General features: G+C 45.4%; 2 protein-coding genes across 5 annotated transcripts in view; one reads left to right on the top strand and one right to left on the bottom strand.

The window, feature by feature from the left end:
• The window catches only part of PHKG1 (phosphorylase kinase catalytic subunit gamma 1), a 14,543-nt gene extending 7,939 nt beyond the window's left edge, over positions 1-6,604 (top strand). For all 3 annotated transcript variants that reach the window (XM_037813675.1, XM_037813673.1, XM_037813674.1), the window contains exons 5-10: positions 3,977-4,042; positions 4,322-4,485; positions 4,897-4,987; positions 5,144-5,297; positions 5,425-5,550; positions 5,860-6,604. In XM_037813675.1, the coding sequence (XP_037669603.1) occupies positions 3,977-4,042; positions 4,322-4,485; positions 4,897-4,987; positions 5,144-5,297; positions 5,425-5,550; positions 5,860-6,105 (847 nt within the window). In that variant the 3' untranslated portion in view covers positions 6,106-6,604. The remainder of the gene's footprint in view (positions 1-3,976; positions 4,043-4,321; positions 4,486-4,896; positions 4,988-5,143; positions 5,298-5,424; positions 5,551-5,859) is intronic.
• On the bottom strand, positions 6,471-22,214 carry SUMF2 (sulfatase modifying factor 2). Of its 2 annotated transcripts, none has more exons than XM_037813676.1 (9): positions 22,004-22,214; positions 19,720-19,876; positions 12,693-12,807; positions 12,258-12,302; positions 11,741-11,918; positions 10,839-10,894; positions 8,817-8,901; positions 8,532-8,676; positions 6,471-7,336 (listed from the first exon to the last, which is right to left on the bottom strand). In XM_037813676.1, exons 1-9 carry the CDS (start codon positions 22,065-22,067, stop codon positions 7,252-7,254), a joined length of 930 nt encoding a protein of 309 aa, XP_037669604.1. In that variant the 5' UTR covers positions 22,068-22,214; the 3' UTR covers positions 6,471-7,251. The 2 variants fall into 2 exon arrangements, with proteins under 2 accessions (XP_037669604.1, XP_037669605.1); XM_037813677.1 differs by having other exon boundaries at positions 11,741-11,891.

Here is a 22,214-nt window from a genome sequence, read left to right as displayed (position 1 = left end):
CTGTCCTGTACAGGCAGGCAGCCCTTGGGGACAGCTCATGTGTCTCTAACCTTTGAAGAAATTGCTTGGGGAAGCTATTTCTAATACTGCCCCAAGTAGCCCTCTGAGATATCACTAGATTTTTCTACCAGAGACATCTCTCTAGATCATCCCAAGAGGTGAGAAAATTGAACCAGTTTTTTTTATTTTATTTTATTTTGAAATAAATTCAAAGTTATAGGAACAGTTGCAAAAACAATACAAACCCCATACAGAGAACTCCATCATACCCTGACCCACCCCGATACCCTGATCCACTAACTTTAACATGTTGTCACACCGCTATTTCTTTCCGTCCCTCCCTCCCTCCCTCTCTCCCTCCCTATCATCCATCATCTATTGCTCTGTCTTCTGAACATACGAGAGCTAGCTGCACACATCCTTGAACAAACACTATAATTCACATATACAATTCCCATGAACAAGAACATTATTTTATGCAATCCCATTAAGCGCAGCTAAGAAGTACAAGAGATTCAGCAATGATACAAAGCTTACATTCTGTATTTCCTTTTCCTTATGTCTCAACTGTGTCCCTTTGAGCCTCCTGTCCTCCATCCTCCGATCCCATCCAGGGTCATCCTTGGCATTCAGTTGTCATCTATTTAGACTGTTTTGTTTTTTTTCTCTCAATTGTGGAAACATATATACAACCTAAGTCTTCCCATTCCACCCCCTCTCTAGCATTCCATCAGTGGGATTAATCACATTTAGAATGTTGTAGTGCTATCACCTTCCCACCATCCATTACTAGAAATTTCCCTTCACCTCAAACAGCAACCCTACACTCATTTCTTAACTCCCCATTGCCCCTTCCCCCATTTCTCTTAACCCATACTCTACTTTTCATCTCTATGGTCATATTCTCTGATAATTTCTTTGTGTTTACTGTGGGGCTTAAAATTGAACTCTTAAATCCATAACAATCTTGTTTTTCTTTGATACCAACTTAATTTCAATAGGACACATAAACTGTACCTATACTCCTCCATTCCCCCACCTTATATAGTTCTTGTCAAAAATTACATATTTTACATTGAGTTCAAAACCACTGATTTGTCATTAGAGTTTGTGTATTTTATATCATGGAGGAAGTAAATAGTGGAGTTACAATTCACTTCTGTTTGTATTCAATTGTGGTCAGAGATTGTGCTTTGAATCTGTTCAATTGTTGTTGTTGTTTTTTAATTTATTGAGGCTTGTTTTATGTCCCAGCATATGGTCCATTCTGGAGAAAGAGCTGTGGTCACTAGAGAAAAATGAGTGTCTTGGTGATTTGGAATGTAAGGTTCTATATATGTCTGTTAAAATTCTCTATATCTCTTTCTCCTTTCTTTGTTTCTCTGTCAGTAGGGCTCCCTTTAGTATCTGAAGTAGGGCAGGTCTTTTATTGGCAAAATCTCTCAGAATTTGTTTGTCTGTGAAAAATTTAAGCTCTCCCTCAAATTTGAAGGAGAGTTTTGCTGGATAAAGTATTCTTGGTTGGAAATTTTTCTCTCTCAGAGTTTTAAATATGTCATGCCACTGCCTTCTCGCCTCCATGGTAGCCGCTGAGTAGTCACAACGTAGTCTTATGTTGTTTCCTTTGTATGTGGTGAATTGCTTTTCTCTTGCTGCTTTCAGAACTTGCTCCTTCTCTTCCGTATTTGAGAGTCTAGTCAGAATATGTCTCAGAGTGGGTTTATTTGGATTTATTCTATTTGGAGTTCGCTGGGCATTTATGCTTCGTGTATCTATATTGTGTAGAAGGTTTGGGAAGTTTTCCCCAACAGTTTCTTTGAATACTCTTTCTAGACCTTTACCCTTTTCTTCCCCTCCTGGGACACCAATGAGTCTTAAATTTGGATGTTTATCTATTGTATCCCTGAGATCCTTTTTGATTTTTTCGATTTTTTTCTCCATTCTTTCTTTTGTTCTTTCATTTTCTGTTCTGTGGACCTCTAGGACACTGAGTCGTTGTGCAACTTCCTCTAATCTTGTATTATGAGTATCCAGAGACTTTTTAATTTGGCCAACAATTTCTTTTATTTCCATAAATCTTCTATTTTTTTATTTAATCTTGCGATTTCTTCTTTATGCTCTTCTAGGGTCTTCTTTATGTTCCTTTTATCCTGCTCCATGGTCTTCTTCATGTCTTTTATATGCTGTGCCATGTTTTCATTACTTGATTGTAATTGTTTGATTAATTGTGCTAAGTACTGTGTCTCTTCTGATATTTTGATTTGGGTGTTTGGGATCAGGTTCTCCATATCATCTGGTTTTATCATATGCATTAGGATTTTCTGTTGTTTTTGGCCTCTTGGCATTTGCTTTGCTTGATAGGGTTCTTTCAAGTTGTAAAAAAAAAAATACCAATCTAATTTTTCAGAAATACATGTTGGTGGTGTACACTTTCTCCAACTAACCAGCAGATGGCGTCTGTGAGTCACCTATACCCCTCAAGTCAGTTCTCCCCAACTCTGTCTCTGTGGTGTGTGGGGAAATGATTTTTGTGGGGTTCAGTTGGTGAACTCAGTTTGGGTTTGTTATTGGAGCTGTCCACCCTGAATGTGGGGCATGTGTCTGTGTGGTCAGGGAGGCAGGGCAGCTTTAATAATCAAATCTCCCAGGTGTTCCCGGAGATTCAAGGCTGTTGCAAGAGTCTAAGCCTTCATTTCAGTTTTGCCCCAGAGTTTCTCTGTCGCTGACCCACAAGTCCCTGGCATTGACATGGCATCCCTGGGTTTTCCGAGTGGGCCCCCCTTCTCAGCTGTGATCTTCCAGGACCTCTGCTGAGGGAAGGCTGTGCTACATCACTAGTGTGCATCGTCCCTCAAGGGAGGCCGCGGGCAGCCGGGCCGTGCAGGGGCACTCTCTGTCTGATGCAAAGATTAGCGTATAATTCTTGACTCGTGTAAGTTCTGAATGAAAGGCAGGTAGTAGAGCTGGGCCCCACCCCTTTCCTCTTAGAGAAGATAGACGCCTTAGGGGGAGGTCATTAGCATTTCAATGGTCTCTCTCTGCCTGTGCCACACCCCTGTCTGGGTCACAGAACTGGGAACTGAAAATGGCTGAGGCTTTCTCCACTGAGTCGAAAAAGGAACAGAGCTAGTCCAAGGCGACCCTCCAGCCCTCCAAGGCAGTTCACCCAGAGCCTCTGTCTACTTGGTGATTCGAACCTCATAGTGAGCAGTTCACACTCGCTAATTAAAACCCCAGTTGGAGCTCAGCTGAGCTATATTCACTTGCTGGGAGAAAGCTTCTCTCTGGCACCAGGAGGCTTTGTAGCTTGGGCTGTGGGGGAGGGGTCTCCCAATTTAGATCTGCAGTTCTTACTTACAGGTTTTATGCTGTGATCTCAGGCAATTGTCCCAATTCAGGTTAGTATATGATGAGTGGACGGTCATGTTTGTCCCCCTGCAGTTATTCCGGATTATTTACTAGTAGTTTCTGTTTTTTTTTTTCAGTTGTTCCAGGGGGACTACTTAGCTTCCACTCCTCTCTATGCTGCCATCTTGGATGCTCCTCTGAACCACAATTCTTAATCCAAAAATAGGCAAAACTTTCATCCTTCCTAACTTTCCATTTGTCTCCTGGAACAAATCAGGATACTCCTGACTTCTGATCTTGGTCACAGGCCCTGGGCTAGCGGCTCAGGGTGCATTTTCTTGCCACTAGCCTTGATTTGGCCCTGAGAGAGCCTAGCCTAGGATGTCAGTCCCATGGATGGAGGGACCCCCGCCACTGTGTACAACCCCCGACTTCCTTTGCAGTTCTTCCAGTCTTCCCAAACAGCCTCCCACTTCCCTCCCGAGCCCCCCACCCCAGGCCCTGGTCCTTTATGGGGATCAGCCTACTATGCCTACGGAAGTATTAGGGTAGGAGGCAGCTCGCTGGGGGCAGGGTAAAGAGCCGGTGGTCTTGGGACCAATCCAGTTTCAAACCCTTTGTCCCACAGGATGAAGAGAGGGGAGCTCTTTGATTACCTCACTGAAAAGGTCACCCTGAGCGAGAAGGAAACCAGGTGGGGTACACTGCCCCTCTCTCTACTCCCTTTCCCCAGAGTCCTCTGAGGGGTCACTGAGGGTTCGCAGGAAGCCCAGTGGCGTTCATTTGTCTGGGCTGGGATGTGTGCCACTGGCTTTTGTGGCCTCGCTCCCTCCTTGGCTCAGTCTAGATGGCCCCAGCCTGTCCCAAGTCCTCCCTCACTTGCAGCATGGCTAGTGTGTGAGCTTGGGTCTCCCTGCCTGGTGCCTGGACCTGTGTGGTAGGAAGTGAGTAATATGTGCCTGCCCTGGCCCAGGAAGATCATGCGAGCCCTGCTAGAGGTGATCTGCACCCTGCACAAGCTCAACATCGTGCACCGGGATCTGAAGCCTGAGAATATCCTCTTGGATGATGACATGAACATCAAACTCACCGACTTCGGCTTTTCCTGCCAGCTGGAGCCGGGAAAGAAGCTGCGAGGTCTGGTTACATGCCCTTGGCCCATGTCAAGGACTCCCACTCTCTCATCTACTCTCTTAGCAACAGAGATTGCCTGGGTTCCTCCCCTCACTTTGCTTCCCCAGAGTAAAACCCCTACCATTTCAGGGACGAGGCATCTCTTCAGGTAAGTCCTCTTCCCAGGACTTAACTAGGATCCCATCACCCAAGTTGTAGGCCAGGATGGCTTGAAGTGACCAGGCAGCCAACAGGCCCCAAGCTGGTGGCCACAGGGACCAGCACTCTGCCCTTGCCCTTGGCCCTGAGGAAGCTGGCCAGTGTCAGGAGAGTTCCTGCCCAAGCACCATTTCTGTTCCATCTCCACTGTTTCTTTAGCCCTTGCTCTTCCAAATCCTGCTGGCTGAACTACCCTGGTGCTAACTGTTCCTGCAGAAATCTGTGGGACCCCCAGTTACCTGGCCCCTGAGATCATTGAGTGCTCCATGAACAACGACCACCCAGGCTATGGGAAGGAGGTGGACATGTGAGTGGGGGTGAACCATGGGGGCAGCGATGACCCCCATAACCAGGGGCACTGGGCTGGGAAGGGAAAGCAGCTGTAGGGGCTGTAGCTAGCCCCTCTCCCCCTCCCCTGGTGCCCCCAAAGCTGGGTGTGAAGACCTTCCCTTGGGCACCCCAGGTGGAGCACAGGGGTCATCATGTACACCCTGCTGGCTGGCTCCCCACCCTTCTGGCACCGGAAGCAGATGCTGATGCTGAGGATGATCATGAGTGGCAACTACCAGTTTGGCTCACCTGAGTGGGATGATCACTCAGATACCGTGAAGGACTTGGTGAGAGGCCAAGCTTGGTCAGGGGAGGGGAGATGCTGTGCCATGCAAGTCCCTGCGCCCCCATCATTGTCTCTGGATGCTGGAGAGGCCCATCAGCATATTTCCTGTCCCACTCCCGCCCTCTCAGATTTCCCGCTTCTTGGTGGTGAAACCCCAGGGCCGCTGCACGGCAGAGGAGGCCTTAGCGCATCCCTTCTTCCAGCAGTATGTGGTGGAAGAAGTGCGGCACTTCAGTCCCCGGGGCAAGTTCAGGGTAAGGAAGCTTCCAGTCCAACCCTGGGCCCCTGGGCAGTTGCTGCTGGCTCCTGAAGTCCAAGCCTCCCAGCCCCCTACTTCCCCTACCCCAGGGACTGCTCCTTATACCCAGTCAGGGTTTCCAGAGCACCTTCCTCCCCCTCAACTTCAGATTGGCCCATCAGCCTAAATCCCTGGGATGCTAGAAGGATGGGAATGGGGGGAGACTAGGAAGGGCCCAGCAGAAGCCACCTAAGTCTTCACAAAGGCACTCTGGGAGCAGGGGCGGCACTGCCAGGCAGGGGTACTGAGTCCTGGGCCTCCTCAGGTGATCGCTCTGACAGTGCTGGCCTCTGTGCGCATCTACTACCTGTACCAGCGGGTGAAGCCCGTGACCCGGGAGATTGTCATCCGCAACCCCTATGCCCTCCGGCCTCTGCGCCGCCTCATCGATGCCTATGCTTTCCGAATCTACGGCCACTGGGTGAAGAAGGGGCAGCAGCAGAACCGGGCCGCCCTCTTTGAGAACACACCCAAGGCCGTGCTCCTCTCCCTGGCCGAGGATGACTACTGAGGGGCTGGCGGGTGGGATGGGGTGGGGTCAGGGTTGTGGCAGGCAGAGAGAGGAAGCCCTGGAAATGTCAGGCAAAGGGGAGAGATGTGAGCCAGCCAAGAACCCCTGAAACTGGAACCGATGTCCCCTGCAAGGGTCCCACACGGGAACAGGGTGTCCCCATGACACAGTGAGACACGCAGACCTGGCCAGGCCCAAAGTGGAGAGACAGATGTCGTCCCAGACCCAGGAGCCTCCTGCTTCTCCCCACCCAGTTGTGCCACCATCTCAGGGTCTCCTTATGGGAAGTCCTGAGTTACTGTGGCACTTGGATGCTCTTCCCTTAGGGTCCCAGAGTGGTGATAAAAGGCAGAGACAGTTCGAGCTACACAATCACAGGAGGTTTTACTAACCTGACAATGTCCAGTGACAGCATGGGAGCAGGTTACTCTCCAGGGACATGATTTTAGCGGTGTTGGGAAGCCCATAAATAATTAACAATAGAAGGGGAAGCTTGTGATATGTGTCTCTCTGGAGTATTATTTACCTCCCGACTCCCACACTGCTCAGCTTCACCATCTGGGTCGTCATTTGGTTCTCCCAGTGCCCACCCTTTTAAGATTGACACTGTGCTTTAAAGAGCCCAAGTCACTACATTTTACATAGCAGAGTGGAAATGAGGTTCCTTCAGAGAGACAAAAAATACAGATAAGGCAAATGAAGGAAGCCTTTTCCTTCTAAGGCAATTTGCTAGGTGGAGGGGAAAACTGTGGGGAAATTCTATTTTGAGGAAACAATGTCAGATTCCTCATTCAGAGAGGGAGAAAGTGGGAGAGAACAGATTTAAAAATTTTTAGAACATTCTACTTCAACTGTTCGAGCATTTGGCCCCTATATGGTTAATACTGGACCTCAAGTAGAAACACCCAGTTCCTGGCCACAGTCAACAAGTCGGGCCTCTCCTCCAAGACCAGGACCCCTGCTCTGAGGTTTAGAGGCTCTTCCGCCCTGGTGAGAGGCTCCTGTTATGCAGAGGGAGAAGGGGAAGGAGGTTGTTCCTGAGGCTGAAGTTGGAGAGGCCACTGGTTGAGGCCTGGCTGTGTTTGGAGTAAGGTCAGGGAATGACGTGGGGACCATGGAGGACTCTTCTTGTCTCTGCATGGCTGCTCACAGCTCCCCAGGCAGCCGGCCGACACTGGAAGCACAGCGGAAGCCTAGGTTGTCTGAGGCTGAATCTGGAGTGTTGCCCATCCTGTCACCAGAGGAGGGGAGAGAAAGGACATTTGTTGAGGGGGCCTGCGGCCTTACCCAGCTTCCCTTCCCAAGCTTGGGCCTGCTGCTGTCTGGTGAGCCTGAGGGCTGGGGAGGGCATGGTCTGGAGAGAAGCCTGGGTGAGCACAGGTCCTGAGAGTGTGCCACTCCTGGGGAAAGGGGCTAGGAAGGGCCTTGGGCCAGGGTGGGGGAAGTGAGTGATGCTGGGAGACTGCACCAGACGGCAGGGAAGACAACTGGCTACTAATGTTTCCTGCCAGTAGTGCAGAATAACTCTGCTAAAAAACCTGTCAGCAAGAAATGAGAATATCACAGCATTTATCAGTACTTTGCACCTTTCAGTGAATTTGCACATCTGTTACTTCATTTGCCATTTCCCAACTGCTCGAGAAGGCAGAATCTGGCCACCATTTTACAGAGCCAGGATCAGATTCAGTGGCAGAAAGGAATCAGTGGCAAACCCAGTTTCCTGATTCTCTGACCAGTACTTTCTCCACTACTATCTCCTGGGAAAGGAAATGAGGAAAAGTGAGGGGACTCAACAGGTCAAAGAAATGCCTAGAAACCTGATATTCTGAAGTCACAGAAACGTGGATTCTTTATAGTCCTTACAGGATCCAGGAGTGGAAAGAATTACAGAGAAATCCACCAAACTAAAAATGTAAATGAATGAAGTAAAAAGTCCTAGAAGGGGATTTAGGAGACTGGACTCAGCCATTCCAGTCCCACCACTAATGATCTGTGTGAAAGGTTCCAGGACCTCCCTGAGCCTACTTTTCCTTTATTGCAAAACAAAGTGGTTGTAGAAAATGACTTTTCATATGCCGGCTACTTTGAAGAGTCTGTAAATCCACAACCACTGGCCAGGACCTACATTCCACTCCCGTCCCTCTGCCGACCCGGCTATGAGAACAAGAGGAGAAATGCGTAGGATTAAGATGCTGGACACAAAGTCCCCCTTGGTGAACACCCTGAGAGTTGGCTCGAGTATGTCACAAGCTGTCCTGGGGCCCTTTTGCTTTTTAGGGCAAGCACTGCTTTCTTTCTCTTCTGTTCCCACAACTCTGGGCAGAGACAAAGGCTGTGGAAGCAGCACGAATACCAGCTCTGGTGCTTCCTGTGCTCTGGGAGCCCAGGACCCAGACCCTCAGCCTCCAGCCATGGAGGCCCCTCACCTGGTGGTGACCCGGGCCCGGTGATTGGCAGAGCCATCGGCTGTGTCGATCCAGGATGCCCCCCGGAGCACACGCATGTCCTGACCAGTGGCCTGGTATGGGGAGGCCGTCCACTCCCACACGTTGCCCACGAGGTCATAGAGCCCTGTGGCATAGCAGGTGGGTCAGTCACATGGGCTGGGGAGTAACAGGCCACCCCACCTGCCTGTCTGAGGCCCTGGGGAGCAGATGGAGTGGGTGCTTCTCTCTGTATGAGCACTGAAGCAACCCGATGGAAAAACTCACCATAGGCATTCTGAGGGGGGAAGGCATTCACTGGGGAGACGCCATGGAAGCCATCCTCAGCCTTGTCACCCGTGGGAAACTTTCCCTGAGGGGAGAAATTAAGGTTAAAACATTTAGTAGGCTGTCCCAAGGAGGTGTTCCTGTATGCCCTGAGGAAAAGCTTTACTATTTGGGATAGGATGAAGGCATTGGTAGTGATCTACCCTCCCCATCCCAAGCTCCCAGATCGGTAGCCTCCCTTCTTCCACGAGAGCTTCCTACTGGATCTGAAAGAGCACAGGCTCATGCTGTTCAGCCCACAGAGGATGTGTCAAGCCCATCATATCCTCATACCCCTGCTTTCTCCTGTCAGCACCTTCCCAGCCTGTCTCCAAACCCGTGTGTTAGGGCACCTTGGGAAGAAGCTCCTCCTCCCCTCCTTCAGGCCCCTGCACCCCTTTGCCTGAGCATGAAAGCCTATTCCTGCCTGCCTTCTCAGGCACCACTGATGTCCTGTCTCATCCTCTCTCCTCCTCCACCAACATGCTTCTCTCTCCCTTGCTCTACCTGACTCCACCTTTCCCTGGAGCTACAACAGCCTCTCCTACTGCTCTTTACCATGAAACTTGAAAAAGTAGTCTATATTTGTTATTTCTATTTGTTCAACGTGTTCAGTCTTCTCATTAAAATTGGGTTTCAGCTGCTACCACTCTATAACTGCTCTTACCAAAGGGAAGAGGAAGGGGTTGAGGGGAAAGGGATCTATAATTTACTCAACACTCGCCAGAGTACGTGCTAGGTATTGTGCTAGGTCTGTCCCATCGGTCTCTTTTCATTTAATCCTCACAAGGCTGTGACGCAGGTATTTCCTTCATTTAAAAAATTAGCAACTGAGGCTCAAAATGGTAAACTGGTTTAGCAAAGATCAGTGAATGAGTCAGATGTCTTTCTGCAAAGCTCTGATTCCAAGCTAAGGTCATCTAGAAGGTCAGTCTACCCGTGGGGCCCTTTTCACTGCTCTCCCTAACATGCTGTTGGTGTCCTAAGTGCTACCCCCCAGCCACCTGCTCCTCTCACTCTACTGTCACCTTGGGGAGGCCATTCTTGCCTAAGGTCTGTGCTGAGAACACCCAAGCCGCTTGCTATGACTGACTTCTGTCCTAAGCTCCAGACTCGTTTCCAACCTCTGACTGAGCATATGAATGCTCAAAGGCACTTGAAGCTTAGTTTGTCCCAAACTGTTTGATTCCTCTGACCCCAAGCATCATATGACCTATTTTGGACAATGGTAGCACTATCACCCTGTATCCTAAGCCTGGCTTCATGCTTGAATCCAACTCTTCTACCTCTCCATGTTCTATTAATTACCAACCCCGTCTGATTAATTACCAACCCTGTCCATCTCAGACATGCCTCTCCCATTTGGCTGCCCTCCCTCTTGATTCCACTTCCACTTAATTCAAGTGATCACAATCCATGGGCCATTGGCACAGCCTCAAATTCTGAGACCCCTGACCTCACTGCAGCACTACTTCATCTGGGCCTGCACAGCTGCACCAATGAGCATCTCCTGCTGGTTCCCTGTGGCCTACAGGGTAAAATCTAAAACCAGGTAAAATCTAATACTTGGTCTGGCATAATCTGACTCCAATCCACTCTCTGCTTTATCTCTTACAACGCTGTCTCCCAGGGCTCCAGTCTCTCTGAACCTGTCTTGTCTCTTTGGATTATGCAGTGACCTTTCCTAATGCAGTGCCATCACACACGCTGCTTCTGCTTCGGGTGCCCTTTTCTCCAGTTTTGGCTTGGCAAACTCATTCAGTTGGCTAAAAAGTCACCTTCTCTATGAAGCCATCCCCAGCTCCCTCAGGCTATGCAATTTACTCCTGAGCACGCTTTGCAAATATTCATATATAGCACTGACCACATTATCCTTTGCTTTCCTGGTTTCCCAGTTATTTCCATCAAAACACAAAGCCCTGTGAATCCCATAGCCTATCACAATGTCTGGCTAGAGCAGATCTCAGTCGATGGAGGTCTCACCTGCCACAGGTTGGTGCGGTTTGGCTGGAACCGATTCCCCCATGGGTAAATCTGACCTGCCAGGAGAGCAAGGTGAAAAGTTAGGGAGGAGGCAGGGGGAGAAAGAGTGAGGGAACCAAAAGGAAGTTAGGGAGTTTATTTACTTTTCTTTCCCATGCCCATCCCCCCACTCACTGTCATGCATTTGGAGGACCCCCTGGCCTCTTGATTTGCTCCCCAGCAGTGCAATTCTAACTGTGGTTCTTGAGTCAGTGTCAGTTTGTAAACTACTTGTTACTGGTCCACATTGAGATAACTGCAGAATTGGAGAATATGCATTGCGAAACTTGTTCACTGAAACTAGATCAGTTAAATGAACTGAAGCAACCACAATCGTCACATTAAAAATTTTGACTATTGATAAACCTGCTGTTCATTCAAAGAGAGTGTAGAGGTGTTTAATGGAGAATTATGATTTCACTGATAACTTCTTGTTTTGTTAGGGTTGTGGAATGGCAAAGGAATGAGCAAACAGTGATTCTATTAATCATCCATATTCCTATGGAAAATGTGTGTAATTTAAGTAATTCCTTTTTTCCCCCTTATGCCAGGTTGTTCCGATAAAATTTATTGAAATGTAATTTATGTCTGTAGAATCCCCAACAAAAAAATTGGGGCTTGTAATTTACATGTTTTTTTTTTTTTCATTCCATTTTCCCAGTTGTTAATTTTTATTGCATTTTACAGAAGTATTGGTCTGAGACAGGTTAGTGATTTTAAAAAAACAACAATTGGCCCTTCCCCACAGATAGTTTAAGAAGCACTGCTCTAGGGAACACAGACCTTTCCCACCCTTTAAAGCCCCCCACTGTGGGGCAGGAGGGGGAGAAGCGTAAAGGGAACTGGCCTTGGCATCGGTATACCCTTCAAGCCCCCTCGGGCAGCAAACTCCCACTCTTCCTCAGTGGGCAGCCGTTTCCCCCGCCAGGCACAGTAGGCACGGGCATCGTTCCAGCTCACATGTACAACTGGGAGCTCCAGTCTCTCTCGGATGCCAGAACCGGGACCTGCAGGCTGATAGCCAAGGTGGAGGGAGACAGGCTTTGGTGGGGTCATGGTAGTTTGAGGAAGGCTAGGCATAGTGTGCCCGAGTTCAGCATCTACCATTAGATGGAGCAAAAAGTTGAAGAGAGAGCCTGGTGAGTGAGAAAGAGGTCCAGAGTCAGAGAGGAAGATTGTAGATTAGATTAAAGGGAGAAGTGTAATGGGCAACAGGACAAAGGATTATGGCAGAGGAAACAGAACTGCTTGGCTGTTCCCCTGAAATTCCCCTGGCATCATTTTTAACTCAGTATTCCTAGACAGGCAAGGGTTCTAAGGAAGCCAGGCCTCCAAGGTAAGGGTCAACAGAGAAAATGAGGAACAGGAAGAAATCCTTACCTGCCTCCAAAATGCCCTTTCCACTGGAAGCCACCAGAGAACAGACTGCAAAAAGAAGAAGCATGACTACGAGACGCTCGGCCCCCACCAAGGTCACCCTCCTAACAGAAACAGAGGGCAAAACAGAACTTCAGGCCAACTCAGATGGGCCAAATGGGGCTGCTGCTGGAATCTTTAGAGTGACATCTCACCACCTTTATTAGAGGAAGGCTTGTCAGGATGTTCTCTTGCCAGTTCAGGGAGTATCCTGAACCCTACGTGTATATGGATTTTTATCAGACTCTCTCTGTATCCAGCAAGCAGCTTGGGGTTAATTTTCTGGGAGTGTGTTCATCTGACTTAGAACAGGTTTCTCTAGCTTCCTCCATGCCTCCAGCTCTCAGGTCTGATTCTCCACCCTGGCCCAGGTGACCTCTTATTCCACAGGACTCTCACCTGCATTTGCTGGGTTGTTTTGTTTCTCAGCTCATCGGAGACAAAGTCCTCAAAGACAAAGCTCCACCCGAATGTCTCAGCCTCTGTCTGGTACTTTTTCTCCCTGACAAACTCCCTGGAAAGAGAGATTTCAGTTGATAGGGTTCCCGTCCCACTCCCCACCTCCTCCAAGAAACCTCATATGTCTGTGTCCTGTAAGCCACATATCACAGAGTTTTCTTGAGCTCCATGGAACGAATCTGAAAGCCTGAGCAGGAAATTTTATTTTAAATTAAGATATAATTTACACACAGTAAGTAAAATCCCCTCTTTAGTGTACAGAGGAAATTTGTAAATTTTGACAAATATAGTCACTGGCACAATCAAGGTACATACAGAACAGTTACGTTACCTCAAAATTTTCCCCAGTGCCCCTGGAAACCACTGATATGTTTTTTGTTCCTACAGTTTTGCCTTTTCCAGAATGTCACATAAAATTGAATCAAAGAGTAGGTAGCTTGTAGTCTGTTCCTTTTTATCGCCGAGTAGTACTCCATTGTGTGGGTATACTAGTTTGTTCACCTAGTGGACTGAATCGTGCACCCCAGTTTGGACAAGTTCCTGGTCTTGGTCCACATGCTGGTGGGTGAGGACCCATTGCAAATCAGATTGCTTTAAGATGTTACTTCAGTTAAGGTGTGGTCCAACTGAACCAGATTGGGCTTTCATCCATATTCCTTCATAAACACAGTGAAAGTCAGATGGAGAGAAAAGCCCCAGGGGAGCAGCCAGCAGCTGGAAGTCAACAGAATCCAGAGGTAAAGTCAAGGAACCCCAAAGATTTCCGGCCAGCCAGAAGATACTGACCCCAGGAGGAAACAAGCCTTCTAACCTCTGAAACCATGAACCAGTAAATTCCTGTGGTTATGCCAACCAATTATACAGCATTTGTTTTAGCAGCTGGGAAACTAAAGCATCCATTCATCAGTTGAAGGGGCTTGGGTTATCAGCCGGGTTTTGAAGATTATGAATAAAGCCACTAAGCAGGAGAGTTAAGGATGGGAAAGTGGCTCTCCCCTGCCCCCCACCCAGAAAAGTCTTCATCATTTATCTGACATTACAACAATCATGGGAGGTAGGCAGAACAGGTGTTATTATCTCCATCCAAGAATGACTTACTGAGTTTAGAAGGTTTAGTAAATTTCAGCAAGCAGATTGCCTGGGTAAAATGGATTGTTTTCCTTGGGCTAACAGTACCCTGACTGATAAATTTTGTTTGTTCTGAGCCTCTGATATGAAAAGACATTGTTCACCCATCAAAAGGGCTTTGAGAATAGAGAGGCAACTGGGAGACTTTGTAGCAACAGCTTTTTACCAAACCCAGAACATCTAAACAGTTTGAGAATCTTTCACCCACATGCAGATACAAATCATGGGATTCTAAGCAAAGTTTATGGGCTCACTGGAGGGGAAACTGTATTTCCATTATATAATAGGTTATAATTTGAAATATAAAAGGATGTATACAGTGCATCTATCTATCAAGCTGTTTCTGCTTGTCATGACATGGTGCAAGCCTGATCAGAGTGAGTCCCCCCCCCACACAATTTTAATAATTTTCCTCTTTAAAAATACTTTAAAAAAATGTACATAAGCAATTCAGAAAATGTAGAAAATTTGGAAAAAAATACAGATAGGAAAAAGAAAAACATTAAAATCATCCATCATCACACCAACTGGAATACATATCCTTCCTCATTCTTATGTATATGCATTCTATATAAATACGTTTTAATTGGATCATCCCTATATGTTGTTTTTTAAACTGTTTCTTCACTTAATATCTCATAACTATCACTTTTCAACAGCAATTGCTCAACAATACTGCTAAGTATTCTGCTTTATTGATACAACGTTTAAGTAATCCATAAATTGTTAGATATTTAGTTGTTTACAATGTTTTCTTTATAGCTAAATGTTTCTGGACAACCTTAATTCTTTCCTTAAGACAAATCCCTGGGGGTGGAATCACTGGTCAAGGGGCCTGAGAAGTATGCTGACAATCCCTATGCTTACTTGGGTCTGTGTCTGAATCAATTTTTTCCCTCAACTGTTTATTTTGAAAATTTTAAGTTCACAAAAGTAATATTTTCCCACATTTGTTTTATGTTCTCCCCCATATATTTTCCCCAACCCCTGTACCATTTGAAGGTTAAGTTACAGATATCTTCTTAACCATTTTTCATTTTAGTCTCCCCAAAATACCTGGCCTTGGGGAAACTGAGGCAGCTCAACATGGTTTCTTAGAGTGATGAGTGATGGAGCTGGTACCAAAACCTAGGTATTTTAACTCTTAGAGCAATGCCATCTCCAATTCCACTTTTTGGTATATGCCCAGAAGATCTGAAAGCAGTGACATAAACATACATTTGCACACCGATGTTCACAGTGGCATTGTTCACAATTGGCAAGAGATGGTGTGCCAGTTTGTATATTTATGTCCCCCAGAAAAAGCCATATTCTTTAATGCATTCTTGTGGGGGCAGACGTATTAGTGTGGATTGGGTTGGAACCTACTGGTTCAGTGTCCATGGAGATGTGACCCACCCAACTGTAGGTGATAACTCTGACTGGATAATTTCCATGGAGGCGTGGCCCCGCCCATTCAGCATGGGCCTTGTTTAGTTTACTGGAGCACTATACAAGCTCAGACTGAAGGAGCGCATAGCTAGCTGGAGCTGAGGCAGACATTTTGGACGGCTGTTGGAAGCTGATGCAGACGTTCTGGAGAACGCCACTTTGAAACATGCAACCTGGGAGCAATTAGACACTAGCTACATGCCTTCCCAGCTAACAGAGGTTTTCTGGATGCCAGTGGCCTTTCTCCAGTGAAGGTACCCTTTGTTGATGGACATTTTATGGCCTTAAGACTGTGGGAAGTTACCTTTGTTGATGGATACTTTATGGTCTTAAGACTGTAACTGTGTAACCAAATAAACTCCCTTTCATAAAAGCCAATCCATTTCTGGTGTTTTGCATTCTGGCAGCATTAGCAAACTAGAATAGATTTGGTACCAGAGAAGTGGGGTGCTGGTGCTGCTGAGTTTGCAAATACCAAACATGTTGGAATGGCTTTTTAAATGGATAAGGGGAAGATTCTGGAAGAATTGGGAAGAGCTTGATAGAAAAGGCCTAGACTGCTCTGAAGAGACTGTTGGTAGAAATATGAACTCTAAAGATACTTCTGATGAGGCCTTGAGCAGAAATGATGAATGTGCCATTGAAGAAAGGCGATCCTTGTTTTAAAGTGGCAGACAATTTGGCAAAATTGAGTCCTGGTGTCGGACGGAAGGAAGAATTTGAGAGCCACAAGCTGGGATACTTGGCTGATGAGATTTCAAAACTAAAAGTAGTAGATACAGCATGGCTTCTCCTTGCAGCTTATAGTAAATTGCAAGTGGAGAGAGATAAACTTAGAACTGAACTCCTGGGTACTTCCTCCAGTGAAGGTACCCTTTGTTGATGGATACTTTATGGCCTTAAGACTGTAACTGTGTAACCAAATAAACCCCTTTTTAATGAAAGCCACTCCATTTCTGGTGTTTTGCATTCTGGCAGCATTAGCAAACTAGAACAGATGCAAACAATCCAGCTGTCCTTCAAGAGACTAGTGGATAAACAAAATGCAGTATATACATACGATGGAACACTATGCAGCAGTAAGAAGGAACAAGGTCCTGAAACATATGGCGACATGGATGAACCTTGAAGATAAAATGCTGAGTGAAATCAGTCAGACACAAAAGCAGAGATACTGTATGTTACCATTACTGTGAACTCCCTGAATAATGTAAAATCAGTTTCTAATAATGTAGAATATAGGGGACCTAGAGATAGACAGAAGCTAGTGAAGAGGGAATGATAACCTAATATGTTTAGATATTTTAACGAGAGTGAATCTAAAGGCTTGAGAATGGATGGGGTGATGATTGTTCCTTAATGGGTGTGCCAGTTTGGATGTATTATGTCCCCCAAAATGCCATTATCTTTGATGCAGTCTTGTGGGGGCATACGTATTAGTGTTGATTAGATTGGGACCTTCTGATTAGGTTGTTTCCATGGAGATGTGACCCACCCAACTGTAGGTGATGACTCTGATTAGATAATTTCCATGGAGGTGTGGCCCCGCCCATAGAGCACTACATAAGCTCAGACAGAAGAAGCAAGCTTGCTACAGCCAAAAGGGACACTTTGAAGAATGCACAGGAGCTGAGAGAGGAGCTGCAGCTTACAGAGACATTTTAAAGACAGCCTTTGAAAGCAGACTTTTGCTCTGGAGAAGCTAAGAGAGGACAAACGCCCCCGAGAGAAATAAGAATGACATTTTTTAGGAGCTCCAGCCTAGAGAGAAACATCCTGAGAGAAAGCCATTTTGAAACCAGACCTCTGGAGCAGATGCCAGCCACGTGCCTTCCCAGATACCAGAGGTTTTCCGGATGCCATTGGCCATCCTCCAGTGAAGGTACCCTTTGTTGAAGCCTTACCTTGGACACTTTATGGCCTTAAGACTGTAACTTTGTAACCAAATAAACCCCCTTTATAAAAGCTGATCCATTTCTGGTGTTTTGCAAAAAGGCAGCATTAGCAAACCGTAACAATGGGATTTTAAGTAACAGCTACATTGAAGGCAAACATGATTGAAAGGGGTTAAAGGCATGTATCCCACAGATTAGCACCACAAATATAAATAAGTGCTTGCATGATCTACTTCTAACATATGACACTGGTACAAAGAGTTAACAACAGAGTGGTATATGGGAAAAACTATCTATTGCATATTAGGGACTATAATTAATAGAAATACCTTACTAGTACCACACAAATACTAGGGAAAAATAATTAAGGGCTGATAAGAGCTTTGGGGTGTTTTGGGTATGAGAATTGTGTAAAATGGAGAGTAATGAGGATTGTACAACTAAGTGAAGATAACAGAACATACGCTATGTGAAATTAGGAACCCCCTACTTAATAAATCAAGCCCCCAATCTTGAGACTTGCTCTTGTGAAACTTATGGCTGTAAAGGGGAGGCTAAGCCCACCTAAAATTATGCCTAGGAGTCACCTCCAGAGAACTTCTTTTGTTGCTCATATGTGGTATTCTCTCTCTAAGCCCAACTCTTCAAATAAAAGTCATCACCCTCACCCCTATGTGGGAGAGGACACCCCAGGTGAATGAATCTCCCTGGAGACGCAGGACATGGATTACAGGAATGGGCCTGACCCTGGCATAGAGGGATTGAGAATGCCTTTTTGACCAGAAGAGGGAAAAGAAAGGCAACAAAATAAGGCTTCAGTGGCTAAGAGATTTCAAATAGAGTCAAGAGGCTGTCCTGGAGGTTACTCCTATGCAAACTTCAGCTAGATATACCAAATGGCCACAGTATAACAAGCCCAAATCAACAGTAGTCCCCTGTTCTAGTTTGCTAATGCTGCAGAATGCAAAACACCAGAGATGGATTGGCTTTTATAAAAAGGGGGTTTATTTGGCTACACAGTTACAGTCTTAAGGCCATAAAGTGTCCAAGGTAACACATCAGTAATCGGGTACCTTCACTGGAGGATGGCCAATGGCGTCTGGAAAACCTCTGTTAGCTGGGAAGGCATGTGGCTGGCGTCTGCTCCAAAGTTCTGGTTTCAAAATGGCTTTCTCCGGATGTTCCTCTCTAGCAAGCTTGCTCCTCTTCAAAATGTCACTCACAGCTGCAGTGAGTTCCTTCTCTTTGAGTCAGCTCATTTATACGGCTCCACTGACTGATCAAGGCCCACCCTGAATGGGTGGGGCCATGCCTCCATGGGAATATCTCATCAGAGACATCACCCACAGCTGGGTGGGGCACATTCCAAGCAAATCTAATCAGCACCAAAACGTCTGCCCACAAGACTACATCAAAGATAATGGCGTTTGGGGGACACAATACATTCAAACTGGCACATCCCCAAACCCTAAAGAATACCCTGGTCCCTATCTAAGACTCTATAAAAGTTTCACTAAGTATATTTTTCAGAAACTTAAATCCTCCGGTGTGTTCCTATGCCAGTTAAGTACGCAAACTGAGAGGCAACAGCTTGTTTAAGAATATCAACCAGATGCAATCCCCTTTCCCATAATGTTGACACCCCTTTTCAACACAAACAAATTAGGGTGGTCACTGCCTGGACATATCTGAAGATTGGGAAAGTCACTAAACTAGAGGAAGGGCAGCAATAGACAAGATGGAATTTAACAAAGGATTATAAATACTGAATCTTTATATAATTTTTTTTTCTTAGTTGCTAGGGTATTAGAATAGCTAGAAGGAAGGAACTGAAATGTTGGAACTGTAAACCATAACATTCTTTGAAATTTGCTCTATAGCTACTTGTTAAATTATACTTTGAAAATTATCACATTTCTGTATATGTTATATTTCACAATAAGGAAATAACTGAAATTGTGGAACTGTAACCTATAACATTCTTTGAAATTTGCTCTATGGCTACTTGTTAAATTGTATGTTGAGAGTTATCACTTTCATGTATATATTATATTCCACAATAAAAAACAAACAAACAAAAAAACAATGCCAACTCTCTAAACAAATATAAAGGGAATTCTAGGGACTCCTCTGTCAACATAGTAGTCCCTCAGGCCTGATCCTAGCAAGTATGACTCTTTCCAATCCCTTCTCCTTATAGAAGAGTTATCTGTTGAGTGTTTGACTTTTGTCTGTATATCTCAGTGCTATGCCCAGTGTAATGCAAAATGCACTGGGACAAGAGGCAGGGGACCTGAGATCAAGGCCCAATAGCTCTGCCACTAAGAAAGAATCAGCTGAACCTCGAACCTCTTTGAACTTCAGATTTGTCATCTGCAAAACATAGATAACACTTATCCCACAGTCCTATTGTGAAGATATTATGTGACAATTAACAAGCTAGTTTCCCCTTAGATATTAGGAATAAAGATTAGAAAGAGCCTTTACTCCACCCGAAAGAATACCTGACATACCTGAAATCTTTGTTGGTAACAGGAAATATGTCAATGGCAAAAGGTTTTACTGTCACCTCCCGGGCAGGCCCTTCACCATCTCTGCCATCTGGAGAATTTGTTCCCATCTGGAATCTCCCACCTGGCAGCTGGACCATACTAATAGTCTGTCCATTCCCTGCAGGGAAAAAGGAGAGACTTAAGTAACATGTGCATATAAAACAAGGGGTGCTATTTGGATCACATGAAATGCTCCTAATGAAAAAAAAATGGAGGCGTAAAAATTTGGTTTTAAATCCTCACTCTACCACTTAATTTGCTGGGTGAACTTAGGCAAATTACTCACACTGAGTTTTAGTTTCTTCATGTATAAAATGGGGATAACATCTAACTACCTCACCGGTGGTGGCTGTATGAATTAAAATAATGTGAAATGTCGGGCAGCTGGTAGGTTTTCAAAGAAATGTTAATTTCCTTTCCTTACCTCTTTTATTCCTTTTTGTCCTTGCTAGGAATATCTGGATGCTATATCCTGAAATACATGTAGCATGTGTCTATTCATACTTCTGCTCAGGTGGTTTCTTTACCTCTTGCCTTTCCACTTCTTAAAATCTTATCAATTCTTAATTGATTCTCACCATTATATTTTATGTGGCAGAAGAGCATCAAATAACCTTTACACATGCTGTTTGAATGCCTCAGAGAATCACAGAATTAAAAGGATCTTTAATTCAGCCTCCTCATTTAACAGAAGGAAACCAAGACCCAGAAAGGAAAATGACTAAAAGAGCTTGTTAACAGGAGACAGGACTAGATTTAGGTCTCTTTATTTCTAGTTCAGCGCTCTCTCAAATATAACACGCTTCTTGTCTGGCATGATGTACTACTTTATGGGGTTAAGTTCCCATGCAGGGAATATTTAAGTACTACAAATTCCTCAAAAGGCGGAGTCCAGGTCTTTTGATGTTCCTCAGGATTTTGTCTTTGATCCTCTTCTCTTCTCATTCCGACCCACTCACACTGGTTATTTCATCCACTCCCAGTTTCTTCAACAAATCAATTACAAGAAATAAAAAGGGGGACCAACTGGGTAAATTTCTGATTAAAAGATTAAAAGGGAATTAAGAAACATAGCAAATTATAATGTGTGGACTTTATTTCAATCCCAATTCAAAAAATTTATGAGAGGAAAAGTCTCGTGGTTCCTCAAAAAGCTAAACAGAATTATCATATGACATGGTAATTACACTCCTGGGTATATAACAAAAACAGTTGAAAATAGGGACTCAAACTGATACTCGTACACTAATGTTGAATTGCAGCATTATTCACAATAGCCAAAAGATGGAGACAACTCAAGTGTCCATTGACAGATGAATAGATACACAAAATTTGCTATATACATAAGAATATAATTCAGTCATAAAAAAGGATCAAAGTGCTGATTCATGCTAAAATATGAGTGAATCTTGAGAACATTATACTAAGTGAAATACACCAGACAAAAAGGGACAAACATTGTATGATTCCACTTACATGAGGTAGATAAAATAGGCAAATTCATAGAGACAGAAAGAATAGAGTTTACCAGGGACTGGGGGAAGGGGCAATGAGATTACTGCTTGGTACAGACCTTTTGTTTGGAAAGATGAAAAAGTTCTGGAAATAGACAGTGGTGACAGTTGTGCAACATTTAAATTTACTTTCTGTCACTAAATGGTACGTTTAAAAATGGATAAAATGATAAATTTTATGTATATTTTACCACAATAAAATAAATGCACACACACAAAGATAATCGGGGAAATCTGAACACTGAGTGGATGCTTTAATGATGAAGGAGATTAAGGAGTATTGTTAAATTTTTAGGTGGAAAAATGGTACAGCAAGTTTTTTTCGAGTCTCCTTGTCTTGTAACTATTGAAGCTGAATATTTAAGAATATAACGATATAATGTCTGGATTCACTTCAAAATGATCCCGCGCTAGGGGCAACATGGGCGGGATACTTAAGAAAGATTGGCCATAAACTGGCCATAAGCTCGGCCACGGGTAGGAGGTGGGGGTAGGGTGATTCCAAAATATTAAGCTTTAAAACGTAAATTGACGCAAGAACCTACGATACCTGCGCTTTTAACCACTTCAAAAGTGGCTGCCTCTGGGAGGCGCCTCCCGCCCTTCCAACCAGTCCAGGAGGCAGAAGGGACGCACCTCCTTTTCCCACCAGGGCGGAGCGCCCCAAACCTTCCCTGGTGCCACCCGGGACAAGTGGCGCCAGCGGGAGTGGGACGCGCCAGAGCACTGACCTCGCTCAAGCCACAGGACGGATAGGAGCGACAGCAAGAAGAGCAGGAACAGCAAGGACCCCATGTCCGGAGCGCGAGCCTGGAAGTACAATTAGCTCCGCAAGCAGCTCCACACACACAGCGCCTCTTGCCGCGCGTGCGCAGCGCACGCACCACGTCGGCTGCCGTGACCTGCGCGTGCACGCGCGCGCTGCCCTCTAGAGCGTTCCAG

Source organism: Choloepus didactylus, chromosome 21, assembly GCF_015220235.1.
Source record: "Choloepus didactylus isolate mChoDid1 chromosome 21, mChoDid1.pri, whole genome shotgun sequence".
In the NCBI taxonomy this organism is placed as follows: Eukaryota; Metazoa; Chordata; class Mammalia; order Pilosa; family Megalonychidae; genus Choloepus; species Choloepus didactylus.
The sequence above is the reverse complement of the archived record's forward strand: the minus strand, read 5'-3'. Positions and strand labels throughout refer to the sequence as shown.

Bases quoted from the DNA above. Each gene is read 5' to 3' on its own strand.
- SUMF2 (XM_037813676.1), bottom strand. From the start codon at position 22,067: ATGGGGTCCTTGCTGTTCCTGCTCTTCTTGCTGTCGCTCCTATCCGTC. The intron at 12,808-19,719 runs GTATGTCAGGTA...CTCTCTTTCCAG, and splicing joins GTTACCAACAAAGATTTCAG to GGAGTTTGTCAGGGAGAAAA. The intron at 10,895-11,740 runs GTATACCGATGC...CTCTCCTGGCAG, and splicing joins TGCCCGAGGGGGCTTGAAGG to GTCAGATTTACCCATGGGGG.